At 35.5% G+C, this 19,096-nt stretch overlaps 1 protein-coding gene across 2 annotated transcripts in view; it reads left to right on the forward strand.

Annotated features, from left to right (window-relative positions):
- The window catches only part of LOC149786980 (TPR and ankyrin repeat-containing protein 1-like), a 65,438-nt gene that overhangs the window by 19,227 nt on the left and 27,115 nt on the right, over nucleotides 1-19,096 (forward strand). For both annotated transcript variants that reach the window (XM_089977527.1, XM_089977529.1), the window contains exons 7-15: nucleotides 1,515-1,991; nucleotides 4,777-5,040; nucleotides 6,681-6,836; nucleotides 9,913-10,670; nucleotides 12,422-12,626; nucleotides 12,847-13,021; nucleotides 14,245-14,645; nucleotides 15,605-15,772; nucleotides 18,158-18,211. In XM_089977527.1, coding sequence (XP_089833653.1) covers nucleotides 1,515-1,991; nucleotides 4,777-5,040; nucleotides 6,681-6,836; nucleotides 9,913-10,670; nucleotides 12,422-12,626; nucleotides 12,847-13,021; nucleotides 14,245-14,645; nucleotides 15,605-15,772; nucleotides 18,158-18,211 — 2,658 coding nt within the window. The remainder of the gene's footprint in view (nucleotides 1-1,514; nucleotides 1,992-4,776; nucleotides 5,041-6,680; nucleotides 6,837-9,912; nucleotides 10,671-12,421; nucleotides 12,627-12,846; nucleotides 13,022-14,244; nucleotides 14,646-15,604; nucleotides 15,773-18,157; nucleotides 18,212-19,096) is intronic.

Genomic DNA, 19,096 nt, shown 5'->3' on the forward strand with positions numbered 1-19,096 from the left:
AACATATTAAACGAAGGGGATATGATGTGTAACAATCAAAATTTGGAATAACACATAGTTCGTCTTAAGCGCATTCCGGTGAATATTACACTTGACTTGAGGTGAAGAACTTTCTTTCTGTCAACGTTCTACATTATTTTGAATAAATTATAACATTTTTAAACACTAACTATATACATTTTAAAAAGAAGTTTTATGTTTGGACATTAGGGAGAAAAGTACATCAGTACAGACGTAATATTTAAAGAATGGTATAAAGACTTTATCTTACCAAGATGAAGAACAAGGTATAGATGAGAATAAAAATACGAGAAGGGTTCTCAAAAGGCGGCATTTATAGTAGCATTCATATATGTATGACAGTGGAATGACGTTTTCAATTTGAATATACATTTTAATGAACAGTGATATTTCGAGTTCCTTCAGGTTGGTCAAGTTTCTTTGAATTGCTCTCGTTGGTGAAACGAGGGGTGGGACCATTTTATCACACTTCTATTTCGAATCATCTCTGAGATAAAGGAACGATAATTGGTATTGCTATTGACTATCATTAGAAGGTGATTGATGTCATTTTGCCAAATTTAGAAGTCCTGTCTTCAAGGTCAAGATCACAGGTTAATATTTTATGCCTTCGATAAAAACATTATATGCTGCTCCATTACTTTGTAGCAGACTGAGATCACTTGATTCAATTTGGCAAGCATTTTTATTGTCATTATCAATTGTGTAACATACCTCACTATAGATCTGATATTCAAACTCATGTATACTTGTTAATATCTTCTATTAATTTTCTAAATTTTGTTTCCTTATTCCTTATAAATCTAAAGGAGTTTCAGATTAAGAAATGATATTAAATATCATTGAGTTTTTACAGGAGACTCGCTCACCTCATACCACGATATTGTTTTTCTTCAAGGTTAAGGTTATTGGACAATATTTTAGCTTTACAATACAATTTCTTCTCTGCCTCAAAACTTATAACCAGTTTGAGATTAAGATATGAAATGTACTTTGACGCTAAGACACAAAACATGTTGTCACTCACTTCAATGTTTGTTACATGCCATATTTTGGGATTTTACCTTCAGGGTCAAGGTGACGTGTCAGTATTTCGTAATCTGGTCTCCTCTGTTATGAGCTATTTAAAGGCACTGTATGAAATTCGGTATACATATCGTCACTATAAGTTGTTTAATGTACAAGGAATAACCAAAACATACCTTTGTTTCTCATTTTGATGGTATCTCTTGTATCACATTCCAACTTTGCATGTTCAAGGTCAAGGTTACTGATCATTGTTTCCCTTTTCCGCAGTTCTCCTCCAATGCCCGATCACAACTATGAATGTCAGATTCTATCATTTTATACTTTTGGTGACATTACCAATATAAGCAGAAGATGAGATGTTGATGGTTTAGCAGTGAAGTCATTTTGGAACTTGATCAGCATAATATGTATATGATGATAATAAACGTTATTGAATCAGTGTTTTATTATTTATACCTTTATAGATAATGTTGCTACGCCGCATGAACGGAATGATAAAGATCCTACGCTGTCGAACGTCAGCCGGATAAATGTAACAAACATGGCTGAAAACCATTTTGAAGAGATTCAACAAAAAAGGATGTCTGAAATGCAGTCCCAGGATAAAACAATTACACAAGTACAGGTTAATGCCAAAGCACAGGCTCAGGTAAAAGCCAACAGTGGCAAAAAACCAGTTCAGCAAAGGTTACACCGTTCTCTAAAGAACGGTAAGGGTCACGTGACTGGTCGAGGAGAAGTACAATTTCCCTATAATTGTAATAGATGTGAAAAGCTCATCGAAGATAGTGAACTGGACTTTAGCCTTGGAGATTTGAATGATGGGTACCATAAGCTGGTCAGAGTACTTGAGTTTGAACATGCAACTCCTGGGCATAGGGGCGCTGTAGATAGAGTTATCAGTATCATCGTTGACAAGTTAGGAGAAACACTCGCCCCTGGTAAGAGCAAAGTTTGATTATGCCAAACCACACGACAAAATACTTTGTCTTGTTTTGCACCTTTACATGTCTTGCAATCAATTTTAGATTGCAAGTTAAAATTTCTTCATCAATTATATTCGCTCACTGATTATTTTAATATTTAGAATTTAACTATTTCCTTTCGAATCAGTCCACATCAATGCTTTCTTTTTTCTATATAACATATGAAAAACTGGATGAAATTCTTTCAAAACGATTCCCATTTCCATTGCCAGATTTCTACCCATATACTGAATGCTTATCCAGTTTAAATCTTTGCTTGATACAATCAGTATCATATATCCTCGAGTTTGGTATCTGTGACGATCATCTGTGAATTTCTCCAATCTGAACGTAAAGGTATTACAGTGTTGCTGATTAAGGTTCTTGCAAGTTATTGCGAATTTTATTTTTGACTTTGCGTTGATAATTGTAAATAATTTCGGATTTTCTGAACTTGGTTTTTCTGACAGCTTCCCGGTTGGTGACATGATTATTTAAATTTGTAGTTGCACATTCTATCGATATTCATCTGCTTGTCGACTGACAATTCATTGTTATACTTTCGAAGAATGGGTCTGTACTGGATGTGTTGTTAGAGATCCTTCTTTTCAAATGCATTTATCGTGACAGCAAAGTTCAGACATTCAATGCTGGACACGTTAGTGAAAGGTCAGTGAAAATGCGACCTGGTAATGTTTTGTAATGTCATTCCGTAAATTTGAAAACACATTATACTAATTAAAGAGAATATGGTTCTATATTTTCATGTTTTAAGACCGTTGAAAAAGAGTTATAGTATACCATTCAGTCTTTCCAATTGTGTGTCTCATTGTAGGGACACGTGTATCAAGATCGGTACTCGATTTTTCCACATATGTTCCTCTCCTTTAACTGTAGAGGGAGACAATGCCCAAATTTACATATTTCTTGATTTCAGTGCTATTTGGTACATCTTACAATCATCGTATGAAGAAGTTCATATTGACAAATCTTTCGGCTTTTATGAGTTCTGCCTCTATTGGTCATTACCAATAATGGCCTTTTAGATGTCCTAAAATAAGTTTAGCATCACTCCTCTGATCAAACTACACGAAGTATTGCCATAAACATTTCCACATTCCAAAGTGTAGTTCGTCCGGAAAGGAAATGATTTCACTTGGACTTCAAATATGGCTACCTCAGTTGATATCTGGAAAATAGTTTCATTTTTCTTTCATAACGTGGTCATATTAACATAAAGTTTCACTTAAACTTTTTCTGACATCAAGTATGGCCACCATGTCAGCTATTTTGAAGACCTTGGTACAGTTTCTTTTCTTGAACGGAAAGTCGAGGTGACACGGGGTTCTGTGTAATTTAATTTTTATGAGCGTTCCAGTCTGCCATCTTGAACATTTTTTTATTCTCTTCTCCTACTAGATGGAAAATCATAGTTTTCACTAGAAATCTTCTATAGTGTCTTGCTATCCATAAAGGAAAATGAAGTCAAGTTGATGTTCAAGATCGACACCTGTCAGTCATCTTAAAATATTGTTTGCGCTTCTCCTTCCAAACGAATGGTAATAAGGTTTCACCGTAGTGGTGTCGGTCTTACATCCCACAAGTCCGCCATGGTTCTCCATTACATACATATATGATTTCCAAAATCAGCAATTTAGGCCAACTGCGGTTTGCTGCATTGATGTTTCTTTAGAAAAATATGTTGTTTTATATTTTGTCGGCATGACACAGGCAATGATGTTTTAAAGTGCCGTGAAAACCAACACATAAGTTTGTTTAATTCAATTGCTTCATCATTTACAATTTGAGAAGACTGATTATATTTGATGATTTTGGTGATCTTTACCTCCAAAATATGGAAGATGATATTTGTTTTTCTTAATAACACTTGATCATGCAACAGATGTGCGCCAAAATAAATTGTAGATGGCATTTATATTTTCTTCAAACAGTATGAAAACTCAAGACGAAGAATCATCTTTTTAGTGGAGGGGTATCCTGTTCATCGAACATATTACCCTGTGCTCAAGGGTCCACACTTATTAATAAATTGAAATCTAACTATTTTTGGATAAATAATTAACAGATAGTGACATGGATAATGCAGATATAGTCGTCATAGTTTGGACATATTTACACGACCTGCCGCTTTCACCATAAGAAGGCGTACATAACACAGCTTAGCATAAAACTTCGCACTTCACTGTTCACTGTTTCACTTTGCAACTAATTTACATTCCATATTGAAGTCCTTCCCAAAAGTCACCTCAAAGTGCATACACATCAGCACCTATGTCACCAGGATTTATCTGCTTTGAGATGTTGAATCTTTTTGTTAAAAACATTAAGACGACTTTTTCTGCTTCACCAGGGCATAGCCTTTGTTTTTTAATCCGTCCATCTTTATGTCTAATTCTCCAAAACCTTGCCAGGTTTGTATAGTGTCGGACTCGTAATTAATGGGTCATGGTCTCGATACCAACCCAGAGTAGCCTGGCCTAGCTTCTTTGGCGTGCCATTAGAAAAGAACTTATCTCCAATTACTTTGGTTATGCTATATTACATAATGTATTGAAATCAGTGTTAAAGCCAAACAGCCATCTATCACACTCTGTAATTTGTTTTGCTTTCAGGCCCATTTTACAGTTCTAGTATATCGTTAACTACAAATATTTATTAAATTTATTCCATGGGCATTATAACACATTGTTATAAATCATAAATTACTATGCAGTAACTACTCATCTACTTTTTTATGCAGAAATTCCTCATAGCCTTATTGCTATGCCAGAGTTCATGTACGAGCGAGTGATCAAAGGGCTTATGAAGGGGAAGAAATGGAGTCAAGTGGACGCCGCTGTCCGAAAGTACCGCAACAAAAATGGCTCAGACAAAATGAAAACATTTGCATCTTCCATTGACATGGTTGAGGTGGTAGAAGACACGTCTTTCGGGACAGCAGAAGATGAAAAGCTGCAGATAGTTATTTTATTGTTGAACAGCGGGGCATCGCTTGGCAGGGATGGTATGTCTGGGAAAACAGAATGCACCCAACATTCAACAGGGTAGACCCAGATCGCCCGCCACTTAATTTAATGTTTTCGCAGATCTGGATTTATGTTATTTTACCTTTATTTTTATGTGCACATCTCCGCTTTCACATACTGTTCTAGAATACCTGTGTCTGTGGCGTTAAATCATAGTTCAAATGTATGGCATAGACTCAGACGCATATCTGCTTTTACATAATGTCAGTGATGGCCTGAGAACGAGCACAGTGGTGCTAATTGAATGCTATTACTTTATTATAAATGGCGCTGCAAGGAAAATGCATAAATCGAATTGAAGTATAGCGAGCTTAACCTGTTTATATCACTGACTGTAAAACAGCACTTTGGGTTGGTAATCACAAGCCGCCGCATGTACTTCATAGCAGGACAGGATAATATTCTAAAATGGGATGAATTCGTGTATGTGGGTCTCGGGGGTTGGGGTGGGTGCAGGCTACAATTAAACGATTCTTTAAATTTTAGTAATACGGTCGATGGTCCAGAGCCATACCATGTGACATAACGGAAGGTGAAAACACGACGGAAAAGCGGTATGAGTATAGGTCGATTTTCTGCCTCCTTGATTTCGATTGGATGAGCTCACACCATTCAGATATTTGTGTGCATGATTGAATTTTTATATGCTCTTACATGAAATTATTTCTGGCGCTAGTTGAACATTTCTAGGATATCCATCATCAAGACAATTATATAGTTGATGGTGTAGTGTCATACTTCAGAATGTGACAGTCGATCCTCCTCAATTCGGGGTTTGGGGGTGATTCATTACCTCAGCAGTTTCAAATTGTTGAAATGGTCACAGAAATTAGAATTGTATCTTTTAGTATGAATTAGTACCTACTCCTTTTTTCGACAGAGTAAAATATTCAGTAATGTATATAGAAATCGTTAGATAAATTGAAGAATCTTGATTTGTTAGTGCAATGTTTGTGCATTACTATGGTTACAAAATAATTACAAGAGCGATTGTATGCCATTTGAGAAATATTATATTATAAGTATGATTCATTTGTGATCCATCATATCAATTTGACATCTTAACTTAAGAGACAACCATCTCCAGATGGAAAACAATGTGGTATTGATAAACGTGTGTCATTTATGTCTCGTTGTGCACGAGAGTTATACAAGTGACTTTGACGGTAAGTAAGGCTATTAAACACCAAAATTTGTTCTGAAGTGGATCTCTAAGTTTGTTACAGAACATATAAAAGGTACCAACCAGAGTGAAACTAAATTATATTTGATTCTTGATAGCTGAAAATTAAAATCACTCGGAGCGGCATTTACGAGAAAAACTTATTTTATCTCATAGCTACCTCTCTGCATGATTTTAATTCTCGGCATATAATATAATATAATTTGCGTTGATCCATACAGGTTAAATGATGGAAAATGATATATTGAGGGAGTGTTATAGTTTCTCACCACTGTATTAGAACGATATTGGTGTCATTTTGCACAAACGATGTTGAATTATGCGTATGACTCTTTCATATGATTCCCATATATGATCAACAATAACTTGTGTTGGTGTGCATTATATTGTTTATCTATTCAATAGTAGCTAAGAATAGTATTCTTGCTGATGCAGATGGAGCAGCACTTGTTCAAGCAGCCCTAAGCAAAGGTCATTTCAAGGTCGTTGCAGAGATTTTGAAGAGAGGTGCTAGTCCATCTACTCTCACCTTAGCTGCAGGAGATACACCTATACATGCTGCTCTTATGATTGGGCTCGAAAAAGACAAAGGTTAGTTTTACCATTTCTCATTTTCTATATTAGGTGCTATAAACAAGTCCATTATATTTGGGGTTGAAAATTAGTTCTTCTAAATCTGTCCTCCCTGGTCAGTATTTTATACGCCAGTCTTTGCAATGGTTTGAGTTTACGGACACTTGTCAGTGACACTTTCAATTTTACAATGAACATTAGTTGCCTCTGAGATCAAATACTTTTGAATATTTACATTACACACATTCCAATAATGTAATAACTGCATTAATTGCATGCTAGGACTTCCAGTTCATTCTTAATTGGTTTAAATTTTAACAATTATACGTGAAGATAAGAACGTCAACATAAAAAATTGAACTAACGTATTATTTTATTTTAGTCTTTCATTGATTTTGTCTATTAGCAATATTTGCTGATGCAAATGTTTGCGATGGAAATAACAAGGCACCATTAGCAGAATTCATCGTTGTAAAATTTGGATTACATGTTATTAAGTTAACCTTGCCTGGCTGTTAATTCATGTGTGAAAGCATGCCATGATCACAGCTGGAATAGAAACATTTGATAATTGATATTTGGTAAATCTTTATAGATGATTATTATTGTATATCTGATTTTTACAAAACGTATTAAATTGTGAATAAAGCTATATATGTAGATATAGTAAATATATGCAAAATATTAATCATGGCCAATTAATTAAAAACCTTTCGTGTAGCACAGTCCATTGGAAATGTTCCAATTGTTTTGTTATCGAGTAACAAAGAACATTAACTCCAATTGCATATGTGATGGTATCATTATCAAAAATGGTTCAAGGTAACGTATTTTGTATTTGGTCCTACTTTGTGTACCTCTTAATTGATTGGTAATACTTTCTCTACCCCTTAATTGTATTTGGTCATACTTTCTCAACCTCTTAATTGTATTTGGTCATACTTTCTCTAGCTCCTAATTATATTTAGTCATACTATCTCTACCTCTTAATTGTATTTGGTCATACTTTCTCTACCTCTTAATTCTATTTGGTCATACTTTCTCAACCTCTTAATTATATTTGGTAATACTTTCTCCACCTCTTAATTGTATTTGGTCATACTTTCTCTAGCTCTTAATTGTATTTGGTCATATTTTCTCTACCTCTTAAGGAAGTCGTTTATACTTGGGAGTATTCACGCTGAAGACCTTGGCCCATTTTTCCATTTGAAGTAGTATCCGAAGCAAATTAAACTGATTAAAACAGGAAGATCTTACTTGTTCCTTGCACTTAAGAACAAAGCGGATCCTGTTGTGATGACTGTGATGGATAATAGGCACAACATACAATGAGAAAGCCAACAACCGGATAAATTTATTATGCATATCGGTTTACGAGGTTAGGACAGTTGCCACTAGCATACCTTTTATGCACACCTTTTCTCTGTCTCATTGAACAGCTGTTAGATTTGAGGCTCTCAAGTTGTTGCATCAATTACCTCTTATCTGACAAGGCCCAGTCTTATAAAAGCACGGTGGATCTTTATAAAAGTGATATACACTATTCGTCCGCTATATAGTTGTGGTATTGTCAAATTGTGCTTCTCTAAACGGTTCCGTGCACAAATTGCACAATAAACTCATAGGTCCTTCATGTTAGGAGGCCTAATATAAGGTTAACTCTTTGATAAGTAGATGCAACGCACCTGAGCCTCATCTCATTTCTCCTAATACGTTATGATCGAATAATATATTTGAAGAATAATCAAGTTTGAACTAAACTGTTTCTTCGATATTATTTAGCATAACTAACTATGGTCACACCCACCCTAGCTTTCACTATAGTTTCATCACTAGAAAATCATGCACTTCTTCCTCAGGAGTAATTCTTGATTGATATGATCTGGCACCAGTGCTACTATATAAGGTGAATCTACTATAGTCTAACTTCTAACTATGCACGTAAATTCCCAGTAAGCATTTACTTAAAAAGGTTAAAAAAATCTTGTTGACATCTTCATCATCTTGGAATAGCTAGATTTGCAAGATACCAGGTCTCTAAGTAAGTATTATTAAAAGAAATATAGTTTGCGCCAAACATTTATTGATCCATGCATTCATCATTTGTTCTTTTGTCTTCATCGCAAAACTGAACAAAATGCTAAAATATATCCCTATGCAACCTTATACACATATACTATCAACGGTCTACATGAGCCTTTTGCAGTCAGTAGTTCTAGTTATTCAATGTTTTTATGCTTCTGTCCTTCTGAACTTTTCAGCTATCTCTCATAACATTATTTATGGCATAATACTCCAAATGTCTCTTATTCTGCTTAAAAAGGTATTGGTACGAGTTATTGCTTCCGTATTAAATACTCATAATTGTTAAGAGCGATGCTTTTCAACTTTGCTTTTTATCAGATTCAAAGTGATATACAGTGTGCCTTTTGGAATATGTACTTGAAACTGATACGCAGAAAATGCAGTCAAATTCTTATATTTATTGTTGCATATCACTTTACCAGAAGCTAAATTATCAATTAAATAAATACCCAAACAGAACAAATGCACATAGTGTTTCCATCTTCCCTATATTGTTTAAAAATCAAACTTTTCTTATGACATTTTCATATCTTGGGCAAATCCATCAGTCTCTTCATAATGTTTGGTGTGATGAGGGATGCAGATGACTCCATCTTCTTGTTACTTAATTAAATGTGGTCTTTGGTACCAACTATCTGATAATATAACATACACAGATACTGACGGAAAACTCATTTATTTGTATGGGCGTCGATGTTCTTGGATTTGACAAACATTCCGTGGCTGCATGAATTCGTGTTTGTGACTGAATTTTGTTTTGTCTTTAAAGGCTGAAAATCGTTCATATAAACAAACCACAAAAGCATACGATCATTACAAATTCACGGCACCTACTACAGTAGTCAGCTGCATATAAAGACCATCCATATTTAAAGGACAAGGTCATACTCACTTATGAATAATTGTTTCAGTTCATAAATATCAATGTAGGTTGTCATCCAATTGCCAAACGCTTGTTTTCAATCATGTTTGATGTATCGAATCCTGTTTAACTGTGATACTTTTTCAGGAAATCTCACACTATTTGAGACATTGTTGAGACAATTTGACTCAGAGCCGAAAGAGTTTGCGTGTCTTGACCCATCTCAAGTTGATGCCAATGGAGACTGCTTATTCCATGTTCTCGCAAAGTGTAAATACAGTAATACTGCGCGGAAAGTTGTAGAAATGTTATGTGCCCGCAAACTGAACTCTAGTGTTCGTAATTCAGACGGAAAATTTCCAATAGACTACATTGTTAAGAAACACGATCGAAGGAAACAGTTCCTTCGACTAGCTGCAAATGCACAGGCATCCCAGAATGAAAAGCAGATAGTACATGAGGTAGCAAAAAACGATACAGAAGCGGTAAAACATTGCACACAGAGGGAAGCTCTAAGAAATAAAATTGAAGAAAAGATAAGGCTGCAGGAAGAGAGCAAGATGTCTGCCTTTAGTTTATCAGTCAACAACCTTCCTACTTACGGAACAAGGCAAGAACCAGGTGAGACAACACAGTCTTTGATTTATTCAGAACAGAGCAATCTTCAGCTTAAAGAAGCAAGTGTATCTACAGGAACTCTGTCGGAGGAAACAAAACAGGAGGTTGAACTTCCTTTCAAGAAAATAAAGGAAGAACAGGGTGTGAGGCAAGAGGGTGGACATGCAGCAAATCAAGAATCAGAGACTCATGATGCTCAAGATATAGGTGGCATGGAAGCAGAGGAAAAGGAGAAGGCTGAAAATGAGGAAAAGGTTGAGCTAGAAGAGATCCCTATTGATGCTCAGGTACTAGTAATGTTTATAAGATGTGTGTTAGACGATTACCTGAACATTGTATTATGACTCTCAGTGATGATCCTGCAAGTGGTCACTTCAGAAGAAAATATTAGTCAAAGATTTCTGTTGATGTGCTTTCTGTTATTATCATATTTAAAGTTATTGCATGAATGTGAATATTTTATAGGACCATCTTAAATTGGACTGGGCATGATTGGTCGTATTTACTTCCAGCCATTAATATTTTCTTGTTTGATCCATACCTCTGCAATGATCGGAGAGATGATCATTAAACATGGCCATATATATATAGCCAATAATCAAAGATCTATAAATGGTATGTTGTAAATCACGCCCATTCTCGTTGTTCTAAGGCCAAGTCACATCAAGGCAAATATAGGACTAAATTCTATCCTTTCCTGCAACGTTACTTTAATGAATGTTTCACCAGATTTATATTATGAATACACAGTGCCATAAACCATGTCCATTTCTCCTGCTTCAAGGTTAAGGTCATGACAAAATAAATATAATCAGTGGCCTCTATCTATTTACAGATATTCATTTTGAATCAATGAAGATATTTTAAAGAAATTAATCTTTTTTCTGATGTCATAGTATCTTACGTATTATCATGGAACACATGCAAGATAATGGCCTGTTTCCTTATCCAGGCTGTCAAATAAACATCCACATATATTTTAATGGAACATTACCCAAATCAACAGTAGTCATGTCCCTAGCCCATAATTTAAAGCTACTAGTAGCGAAAGGTTCACAAGGCTGGTACATTATTCCTGCTTACCTTTGCATAGTTTGTATTTAAATTCAGTAATAGTAATAAACTTTATATATGTAGCCATAACAAAATGATTTATATGTTATGCATTTTACATTATGATACATGAATCAATATTTGAAGTGCAGTGGGTTGGACTGTACTGTGTCCATGTTTGTCCAGTGTAAGTTATCCGGCTATCATCCATCCTCTACATCACCATTTGCTTGTTGCGTCGATATTTTTCAAACATTGTTTCCTCACATTAAACGTAACTTTTAAAGCCCTTGGAAGACTCTGATTGTGAACAAGTGGTTATGTTTATTGATGCATTTTTCTTTGGATAGAATTTTCGTTACGGCTTTGTGAATGTATCTTGTTGTTGTAATTATTGTTATTGTAGGGTTTAACGTGCCATTTTTCAGCACAGGTTAGGCTATACATGGCGACCAGTAAAAATGGTAGAGTTAAAACATCGGAAAACCCCGGAAAGAACCAACGACCTACAAGAAGCTACTGGCAAGCTTTCTCACGTACCCACATTGGCCGAGCCCGAGACTCACTCACGCACACAGAGGTGATATGACATTAATCCGTAACGGTGAGTAAATGTAAGTAACTTCGACCAAAAATACAGGTCAAGAGATATTATGAATTGGTTTTGTTTTTACAATACTATATGTATCGTCCGAAGACAATGGTCAATTGTTACGTGTGCCAGTTGTTCTATATTGCATCTTTTAGGCGTCTTGTTTTGCATTAGTTCTTTATACCAACTGAAAGAACGAACACATAAAATATTATGGCCAGATGTGTTTTAGTGTAATTAAGGTGTCATATGCGTCTATATGGTACTTTTGTGAGTTTCTACTATTGGTTCATTGTTTACCTGGATCTTACTCATATAATACCTCGTTAACATTTACACGAAAGCCTAACGTTCAACACATATTATTAACACGTTTATTTACGCTTTTTCTAGGTGTTTAATGGTTTGGCTTGGGAGGTAGAATGTACAGCTGATGTATGGAAAAAATTGAGAAATAAACAAATACCACAGGACATAAAGACCAGGATCGTGCAAACAATATACATGCTGGCTAAGGGGGACTGGCAAACGCAATTGTGCAAGAAGGTTAAGGAGGTGCCACCCAACCTGCAGCTTCATGAGGCCAAAGTGTGGAAAGGTATCATGCCATTAACTAGTTGCGATTAGTATGGCCTCAACAGATACGTTTGGTAGAACCCAATAATAGTAATATTCTCCCTCTCTATCAATAGTTTGGTTAATTCTGTACCCGAATACAAGAATCCAAGGCAAACCCAAACTATATTTTCTCCACGGTACCATCTATTTGCATTCCCCTTAGAAACTATTCATTGATTTTAATTGTATGTCCATTTTAGGTGGGAGAGTACTGTGGGAACTTGCAATTGCTTTCTCCACACGCTGCAGTGAGACAGCGGAGCTACGTCTGGCTGGGGAAGAGGGTGGAGCTCGTCATTCAGTCATCGGTGGAAGAATCTATTCAGAAATTATCCGTGTCTGGGATATCCTACTTGATCAAGACAAGCCGTACAGGTATATGTGAAGCTTTTGTGACGCACAGAGATGCATGCTAGTCTGTAGAATTAAATGCAATGGTGCGAATAGCTTTTACCTCATATTTTCATAGGGATCCATAATCGTATTGGCATGAGCCTGCATTCTACTTGCTTTCTCCATGTATAACATTGTATTTCCATCTTCTCAAAACTGTTGGTCCCGTGGTAGGAATAATCATTAGGATATACGTTACCACACTTTGTATTTTGGATGTAAGCCTGGCAGCAATAACAAGGAATAGTGAACCAGCTTTGATCAAACCTGGGTGGAGCGTTTCATCGGATGAGATATATAAAAATATTATCGGGGTGGCTCCCAAAGGCACTGGCGTGACTGCCTTAGCAAATGTTTGGAAAAACTTATTACTTAACATTTTATCTATGATGATAGAACCAAGTTTCAATCAGATATGCTTGTATGTGTGTTTGTATGTTTGTATGTATGTATGTATATGTGTCTGTCTGTCTGTCTGTCTGTCTGTCTGTATGTATGTATGTATGTATGCATGCATGCATGCATGCATGCATGTATGTATGTATGTATGTATATATGTATGTATGTATGTATGTATGTATGTATGTATGGGTTTCAGAGCATGCAGGCACAACAATAACTACATGGTACCGATTAAAAGGTAAATTTATCAAAATTGTAAATAAAATGAAGAAATCACCAGGACAACAAAGCCTTCTAAATTTGAACATGAAATAATAAATGACCAAAAGTAGGAATGTTAAAATTTTTAAAGGTAAATAAAAGTTCAGAGAGAGGTACACAAATATAAAATATTGGCAACATAGTGGGCTTGACGTTTACTGGCTCACGGGTAGGTTACTTTGTGCTGAGGCAATTGGAGCAAACTACTATGCTGAACAATGCACAGTGGTTGCCGACTTTGGCTGCTTCATTTATATTCTTTCAGCCAGAAATTAGCCAATGGGCCTGTGACTGGCGTTCGATTTGTCTCATGGAGGTTACTTCCCATAGCAAAGGTGTGTCTGCCTTAGTAACGAGGTGGTTAATGGGTCGGGATTCTGTACAGACCAGTTATCACAGGCTGTTATGGTTCAGCTCTTTGGAGAGTACATAAATCTCATTCCCTATTCCATACAATTCTCTGTATTGTGGATAGCTCAAAATGTTTTCATGTTACTGATGGAATTATTGTCTTTAGGTACAACACCATACATATTTTACAGGTCTGTTCAGAAATCTGCAGAAAGAATCATCAGGTCTCACAACCGTGGAAAGTCTTGTATTATTCAGAAAAAACTCCGGGGTATTCCATCCTTTCAGACCCAAACCAGTACAGAAAGAAGAATCCCTATGCTCTTTGCTGAAGCAGAAGTGGAAGCTGCCTTCAACAATTTATCTGAGCTGCAACAGAAACATCTGCAACAATATGTCCCACCAGCAAGTCCAAATGAGAGAGAATTTAACATCCTGAAGTTATACTCCTTCAATTCTGCACTCGTCAGCCACATTCTTCAGAATATTGACATAAAAGTTGACTTTCCTTTCCGTGTCACTGACTTGGAACATGCTATCATCACAGTTGGTTCCAAGGCTCCATTGCTGCTACTAGGTCGCAGTGGTACAGGTTAGTAGAATTTACACTATAGAGAGCTATAGTATTGATTGAAATATAGTTTATGTACACTACAGCTAACTATGGCATTGGTTCAAATGCAATTTAGTTTTAATCACATGCAGATACATTTTGTTTGACTACCTCATATTCAGCTCAAACATAACACTGCGCTTAATATAGGCTTTGGACATACGGTAATACGGACATACGCTATGGTACCAAATGACCTCAATTGTGCACTTCCACTGAAGCAGCCCAACATGAAGTGACTTTGATTGGCAACCAAATCGGGCAGCAATGCTCTGAAGGCAATGTTATACGACTGCAATGACCAGGTTCACGTGAGTCTCAACTATAAGCGTATCTGCAAAGGCTCAGTAAAATACCAAGACTGATAATCACAGACATTGATGATAGGTAATCTGGAGTAAGGTTTGAATTCAAGGATACGAGAAAGAAGTGTTGCTTAATGAGAGATCATGTAAACATAATGTAGTTTTATGCCTTGCGACTATTGTGTAATGAGCATTTGTTGTTAGCCTTGGTGATGCATATGTTGGTCTATGACACCTTGCTTAACGTTTGCACTCAATCTCTTTCTAGTACAGTGTTGTTTTCATATTCATTCTAATTTGTTTGTGAATATATCTTGTTAAGTATGATGCGTATCAAAATTAGGCCCTTTTAACATGTACTTCATGCATTAATAGTTTTGTTGTATTTTATAATAGCTTCATTTGCATGTTTTGGTTGAATATTCTGGCAGACGTGGTTGCTGATGGCTCTTGTTGATTACAACATCATTAAACCATAATTCGGTAGCTGTAGCTGGTTATTCATGACCCGTGAACAAATTCCTGATTATGTTAACCAATGTACATATATATATATATATATATATATATATATATATATATATATATATATATATATATATATATATATATATGGCTTATCTCTTTTACTAGGAAAGACAACTTGTTGCGTTTATCGTATGTGGTCAGAATTCCTGTCGTACTGGACAAAAGCTAAGGAAGCTGGTGCTCCACTCCTACCTCGTACTATTGATTACATTCACCACGAGGAAGTGGAAGGCGAAGAGGATGTGACGAATATTATTGAAGGGACAGGATCAGGTTTGTGTGCATTTCTCTTGAGAATGTACGATCTCATTTGATCAACGAAATATCTTGATTTCATCCTATTTTAGCACTGTCTGATTTGTAACATCGATGGTTACAGGAATAATATCCATACTAAGCTGCTGAAATCTTTAGAAAGTTTAACTGTCATATATAAAAATCGTGATACAGTGAGCTTATACTTGGATGATTTCTCAAAAATAATTATCTGCAATAAGTTAGTTATGTCAGATGTCATTAATATTAGGATTAAGGTAATGCTATAACGAAGCCCACTCATAAAGACAATCCAGTTATATTATGAGAGAATGCTGTGACATTGGACAAGCTTACATTACATGATAAATTCTCAAGACATTATCTAAGATGTAAATTATTTTAGAAACCATTAAAAGCTCTACACAATCATAGATATGACAATTTAATATTTTCAGATTTAGAAATGTTCAGTGCAAAGTACAGATAAGAAAAGTAGTATATTTTACAAATGTTTAAATTCATGTGAGTTGCGATTTTCTTTTGTTTGAAATATTAATGTTACCACAAATATTTAAGCATATGAAATATGGAGAATTGTTTTCATATAAGATGGAAAAACATCGAATTCCATGGAATTTGTCAAAGTTCGTAAAATGCGTATTAGCTTTACCCACACGAGAATCGGGTGCTAATAACACAATAACCCTTATTGGAAAGTCAACGACATTGTTCATTTTGTTTCAGGATTTTCATTCCATATTCAATTTCTAAAGCAAAAATATCACCGTTTGGGGTATCCATTTCTGCAATAAACGTTTATAAAATTATACACATGCATAAAACTATATATTTGAAAAATATGAGTTCGTATGATTTCTAAACGTGAAAGTGCGTGAAAGGTAAATTGTTCCATATTTCGGTGCAGTGGCCATTAGTCATGATGCTAGTAAATGAATTCTTGAATCTCCATGAGTTTTGCTTGTTTCAGTAATTCACGGATGGAGACACAAACACCTATCCAAAAACATAAATTTAACAGTGTCTTCAACTTCAATTAATATTGTCTGGGTTTTGGGTTTTTTGTACTAACTTTATTATTACTCTTCTGCTTAAACGTTTGAGTCTGTAACTAAATACTGCAAAAGACATTGACGCTAAATCAGCTATATCAGATCAAAAAAAAAAAAAACGGAAAGGTTCATCTGTCTGTGGAATGAGTACCCCTACCTCAAGACAATGAACACACGTTACGAGCAATGACGTTCTGAACTGGGGCCCCGAGTGGCCGAGTTGTCTAAAGCGCTCTCCGTCACGGATCACTGCCATCTCACCTCTGTCTGCGTGTGTTCGAGTCTCGGGCTCGGCAAATGTGGATATGTGAGAAAGCTTGCCGGTAGCTTCTCGTGGGTCGGTGGTTCTTTCTGGGATTTTCCCGGTTCTTCCTCCACCATAAATACTCGTCACCATGTATAGCCTATCTTGTGCTGAAAAATGGCGTTAAACCCTATAACAGCAACAACAACGTTCTGAACTGTCCAGTTGGCTTGAAAAGCCTTGACTATCATCAACATTTGAGTAAACTAATCAATAAACCATTAATATCAAATTGACTCTGTCAAAACAAATTCATTACCACGCTCCACATCAAATTGACTCTGTCAAAACAAATTCATTACCACGCTCCACATCAAATTGACTCTGTCAAAACAAATTCATTACCACGCTCCACATCAAATTGACTCTGTCAAAACAAATTCATTACCACGGTCCACACCACCAAAAACGACATTTTCTAAAGAAAAACTGGCTATAGTTTCAGACTCGGCATTAGCAAAACTGATATGAATCTATTCCTGAATTTTGCATCACTGCATGTAAAAATATTGTTCAGCATAATTTGTTTCAATTTTAGTCATGCTAACATATCGCTTGTATACCATTATCTGTGTTTCTTTCTCAAGGAATACCACACCCGAAAATCATCAGGTTTTGCACAGTAAGACTCTTACGATTATACATATACATATATTGTTTCACAGTAGGTTTGGATGATTATGTTGAGGTGAATATGAATTATTCACATTGGCTCAAGCAAAGTGGAATTCAATACGCTATATTTCAATATTCATTACGTTTTATATTTACCTAGCAAAATGTCCTTAATTTGTTTTTATTGCATGATTTAACGCAAAACACTGATCTTGTTTAAAAACATTGGCAGTGCCAGGTTGGATACAAATTAATTTCAAAAGAGGCAATGACATAAAAACCACAGTAATGTTGTAACATTATAATATAACAAAATATCAAAAGTCATCCAATAAAAACAAATTTTTCAAAGGAGTCATGCAACAATGGAAATTTAATGCCTGATTTAGCAATAATTCTCACATGTTACAGATGTAAAAGATGATGGCGGTTCGCAATCCAGCATGGATGATGAGACTTATCAAGGTAACCATGATCTATTTATGCATTTCACCAAGGTATCCATGATCTATTTATGCATCTCACCAAGGTAACCATGACCTATTTATGCATTTCACGACACAATGTTTTTTGCAACAGCCTTGGCTTTTTCTGTTGCATACTACGTAGACATTTTGAATGCAAATGATAGCTATTTTAACTTTCCCTCAAAACAATGGTTAATAATAATAATAATAATAATAATAATAATAATAATAATAACATTTTTGATGTCACCATGACTGGAACACATATCATCGCTAATAACAAGGTAACTATTTGTTCATCATTGTTTAAATACTAATTTCTGCATTTTGTTTCTCAACAACATAAAGGAATAACGGTTAAATAAATGGCACTTCATTGCTGGAACCTTACTGAACTTTATTTTCAGCACGAATCCTTCAATTTAAGTTTCTACTATTCATATGTCTTGCGGGATAGTTATCTGACAACCAATTTACCAGTTTATAAGTATAATTGATTACCTCCCAGTCCCCTTAGAAATCAAAATTTTAGGAAAGATACAAAGATGTTCCGGTTGAAATATGTGCAATTGGTTATAGGAAAGAGACAAGGATGTTCCGCTTGAAATATGTGCAATTGGTTATAGGAGAGAGACAAGGATGTTTTGGTTGAAATATGTGCAATTGATTATAGGAAAGGGACAAGGACGTTCCGGTTGAAATATGTGCAATTTATTATAGGAAAGAGACAAGGATGTTCCGGTTGAAATATGCTCATTTGATTTGACTGACGCAGTAAAATAAAGTACCATGTTTCCTGAGCAGACAAAATGCTCATATTTTAATAATACGCCTCGTGAGCAGTTGTGAGTTTGTACATCTTGATTCAAATGGAATAATATTA

Source organism: Sinohyriopsis cumingii, chromosome 12 (genome assembly GCF_028554795.1).
Source record: "Sinohyriopsis cumingii isolate HCF-2022 chromosome 12, ASM2855479v2, whole genome shotgun sequence".
Taxonomy (NCBI): Eukaryota; Metazoa; Mollusca; class Bivalvia; order Unionida; family Unionidae; genus Sinohyriopsis; species Sinohyriopsis cumingii.